Raw genomic sequence first — 4501 nt, 5'->3', positions numbered from 1 at the left:
GATAAGAGATCAACCAAAGGACGTGTATGCATGCATATAAGCAAAACCAATGGACAAAGTCAGTAGGGTGATGAGGGCATGTGCTGGGGGGTGAAAGTGGCCAGGGAGAGGTCAATGGGGTGAAAAGGAGACATATGTAATACTTCAAACAATAAGGAATTTAAATTTTTTTTAAAAAGGTGATATTTTTAGTTGTATAAAAGGAAAATACTGAAGTGATTAAAGATGGAAAACACAGCAATATTTTATTTTTTAATCATTAAAAACACTTATCTGTAATATGTTAAACAATAAAAAATAATTTTCAGGCCAGTAAAAAAAAAAGACACATCAATAAAGATAATCTTGATAAAAGGGCAAAGAAAGGGATAATAAAACTTTATTCCTACAACCAACTCACTGAAAATATTTAAAATTTCAGATATCATTTTGGTATCTTTTTTAAAAACATGTTTAATAATTTTATTAACCAATGTCACCCCAATAAATTCAATAAATAAATTTAAAAATAAACAAAACATATTTAGTCAAATATGAAGAAGTAACCCTGAAACCTATCCCATATCAATGTGACTTATTAATATCTTAATGAAATAAAATGATTTGTCTTTTTAAATTTAATCTTGTTTTCATTATAATAGAGCACCACAACTTAGGGTAGCTGCACTAATGTACTCTAGAACGTTACATAAAACATAATAAAATAATATTTCATAAATAAGAGAAAACTATTTTAAAACTGGCACTGAACAATAAGGATACTTATGTGACAATGATTTAAAGACAAAAATTTAGGAGTCACCATGACCCATATAGAAAACATCTGGCCTTAGTATGACAAAAGCTTTATAATTTTATTGTTCTAATTTCATGTAACCTCTAAAGTTGAACACTTAATATTATAATTTCACTTTGTTTATATATGACTTACCTCTTTACAAAATGTTCTAGGGACCATGATTTTCAGAATCCGTGAGAGCCTTGAAAAAAACACCTTGTCCACCATAGCTCGCTCTTTTTTTCCTTCTTTCTATATAAAAAAAAAAAACAAAAAAACAAAAATTTTAATATAGCTATAACAAATCTACAACAAATAAGGTTAAAGAACCATGTGTTATCTAAGTCAATATAAACTATCAAGATGTTATTGCATTGAGAAAATACAGAATTGTACTGCTCTTCATATTCAAACATGCTTTCAAGAAAATAAGATGTTACCAAAAACAATAAGCTGCGTTTGTTTTATCTTGAACATGAATTTCCCTGATATCAATTGCATGAAACTTTTAGATTCCTAAATTTATCATTTAGCATTTCTAATATGCAATTTGCCAATTCACTCTCTCTTCCTCATAAATTCAATGACAATGTTTCTTCACTCATACAGCTCATAGAGCAGGGAAAACATAAAAATTAATAAGTAAATTGTTACAGATAGATTAGGCAGGGTCATGAGAAAATGAACAATGATTCAGACAAGATGATGAGAAAGGTCTCTTTGGGAAGGTGGCATTTAGGCTGAGATATAAACAAAGTGAAACTATGTGATCAGCTTGGAGGGAAGAGGGTAGTGAAGCACAGGAAATACCAAGCAGAAAAACCTAGTGGTAGGAATAAAATGGGAGCAAGATGATAGTATTGCTAGAGCAAAGGGAACAAAATGAGAAAGCTGAAGGTAGGCAAAGACCTATAAAGAACAGAGGGTTAAAGCCACAGTAAGGATTTAGACTTACTGTCAGTGTAGAGGGAAACCACTAAAGATATTTAAGAGTAGTAATTAATCTTATTACCCTCAGACATTTCTTCATTTTGACTGGTTTGCAACGATAAGGACAAAGTGATATGAATTGGGTATGGTGGAGGCTATTTACTTTATTACCCTTGGACTGTCTGGAAGAATAGACAGGAGGAACTTCTTGGGATAGATAAGACACTCCAGAAGGAACCCATCCCCTACCTAGCCCTTCCCACATCTCCCACAATCACAGCTCAATTATTTGTTAACGAATATACTACTGATAAATACCCAAGATATAGTGAATTCTATTAGTTAGACAAACTTTAGTGTAAATATGCTATAGTTAAATTAGCATCTATCTTGATACCCTATAGTGAATAATTTTTGTACTAAATTAGACAAGTAATAAGCTACCATCTATATGTCAGACACTGTGCTAAGTGCTTTATAATCCTACTAGTGGCCCAGTGCACGAAATTCGTGCACATTAAAAGGGAATTAGAGGAAATATTTTAATATTGCTATTTGCCCTTTCTCTATAATAGAAGTGTCAGAGATGAAAGAAAATTAGTGAAATGTATATGAAAATCTCCCTCCGGTCAGAGTCTGGGGTGCGCTGCGGGCCCCAGAGTCAAGTCCCCGCCCACCCACGTGCCCCTCAAAGTAGCTCGAGACCCGGGCCTGGCCAGCCGCCCCCCTGTCAAGCCCCACCAGGCAGGGGGCACAGCCTCAGGTCCCCCATTAAGCTCTGCCGGGCAGGGGGGCGCGGCCTCAGGTCCACCAGCCCCGGCGGGAGGGCAGGAGGGCAAAAGGGTGTGACAACCATTTGCATATTTGCTCTTTATTATATAGGATTAGGCACAGAATGTAGTACAAAATTATAGACCAAGAAAGGAAGTCTTAAGTTTGTGTTTGTAGAATTCAATCAGGAAGACTGATAAAAAGAACTGGATAAAAATCAGCCAATCCTACAATTGTTGGAATAGAGTTCAGGTCTTTCAAACCTTACTGAAGGCTACAAACCTCATCCTACTGAGTTACAGGCCCAGTCTACTTCACTTACACATACATGCATTCATTGATTCAATATTTACTCGGCTCAAGGCACTGTCCTAAATGACACAGACACAGCAGTAAATAAAACAGACAAAAAGCCCTACTCTATTTACTTAGCTAGCCTATTCTTTTCCAGGCAATCTCACAACTTCAACCTAAATCTTCCCTTTTACTCCACCAAACTGAAAAGAACAAGGAAAAGGCAATACACACCAATTACCTTAAAAAAAATAGTTAAACTTCTACTCTCAAATTTTTTCTCCTGTCACTGCCTCCCTACCTCACCTCATCCCATCAATAACCAGTTTTCCATTGCTAACTTGAAGTGAAATAGAGTAATTCCAAAGTGAAATGGCCATCTTCTGACTTAAACAACTTACTTCTACATGGGTTCACAAAAATTACATAAATAAATAAATAAGTAAATAAATAATAAAGTAAATATCTAGGGCAAACAATGAGGAAGGTTCAAAAAAAGTTCTAAGATAGTAACATTGAAGCATTAAAACAAAAACAAAACACAGCTACCTGGTATACAATTCCTCCTCTTTTTTTCTGTTCCTGTTGTCACTGCTCCTATTGCTTAAGCTGTCTGAAAGCCTGCCTTGATTACATTTCAATCCATGAAGGGAACTATATACTTCTTAAAGTCCTCACAGGATTTTCTGCAAAAAACAAAAAAAACAAAAAACACCACCTGGACTGGAGGACTGGCTCAGAAGAGCTCAAGAAATAGAGATGCTCTACCATTCTTGAACCTTGAAACCATTCTAAATGAGAATACCTACAGAGACATTACATTTTGTAAACAGTAAGCATGCATTTTAAATTTATAATTGACTTTCCCCACCTCTAAATTTCCCAGGAATTTCTTAAAAATACAAAAACCACTTTGTTGCTATAAATTTAACACATAAATTATAGAAAAAGCACCCAAGCCATTAGATAAAGACCAGTTAAGAAGTTCAAGTATTAGTATAACCAGAAAAAAATGTACCTAATATTCAGGAGGCAACAAAGGCGTTGAGAAGTTCCTATTTATGTGTCAATGACTTGGAAAGGAGAGATGAACTAAAACTGACTAAAAAAGATAGATGTTTGAAATAGCAAATAAAATAAAAGGCCATACAGTGCTGACCAGAGTGTAAGCATAATACATACAATGATTCAATTTATAAAATGTTTCAAAATGCAAAATAATTTTACCTATATTGTTTATGGAGCTATACATACCTATACTTCAAAAGTATAAAAATATGCATGGGAATGCTAAACACCAATCCCAGCACACTGTTTACCTTAATGTGTTTTGAATTTACATGATGTAAATTACAACAAATTTAAATAAAAAAGTATTTTAAAATCAAATCAATTATCTCTATATACTATTTTCTAACTGAATTCAATCTTTTTCTCCTTCTTAAATCTTATGTCTTATGAAAATTGTTTCAATCCACCCCATCCTACCAGATTATAACAAATTTCAATGAAAAAAAATCTCTTTTAAATTGCTTTCCCTCATAAGTAACATATTCACTAAAAAAAAAAAAAAAAGAAAGAAAATTCTGATTAGCAAAAATAAGAGGCTTACACCTACCATTTAGAGATATCAACTTAATATTTGGCATATATACCAGATTTCATTTTAGTATATACTAGAGGCCTGGTGCACGAAATTCGTGCACTGGGGGGGGGGGGGTTTCCCAA

The 4501-nt window shown here is 33.9% G+C and overlaps 1 protein-coding gene across 3 annotated transcripts in view; it reads right to left on the bottom strand.

Annotated features, from left to right (window-relative positions):
- Positions 1 to 4501, bottom strand: part of ABCD3 (ATP-binding cassette, sub-family D (ALD), member 3) — an 82454-nt gene that overhangs the window by 56105 nt on the left and 21848 nt on the right. For 2 of the 3 annotated variants that reach the window (XM_014542681.1, XM_014542680.1), the window contains one exon: positions 932 to 1030. In XM_014542681.1, the coding sequence (XP_014398167.1) occupies positions 932 to 1030 (99 nt within the window). Of the gene's footprint in view, positions 1 to 931; positions 1031 to 3322; positions 3460 to 4501 lie in introns of those variants that run through there. The other variant, XM_014542679.1, reaches the window with a different exon arrangement.

Source organism: Myotis brandtii, unplaced genomic scaffold (assembly GCF_000412655.1).
Source record: "Myotis brandtii unplaced genomic scaffold, ASM41265v1 scaffold311, whole genome shotgun sequence".
NCBI classification, from domain to species: domain Eukaryota; kingdom Metazoa; phylum Chordata; class Mammalia; order Chiroptera; family Vespertilionidae; genus Myotis; species Myotis brandtii.
The sequence above is the reverse complement of the archived record's forward strand: the minus strand, read 5'-3'. Positions and strand labels throughout refer to the sequence as shown.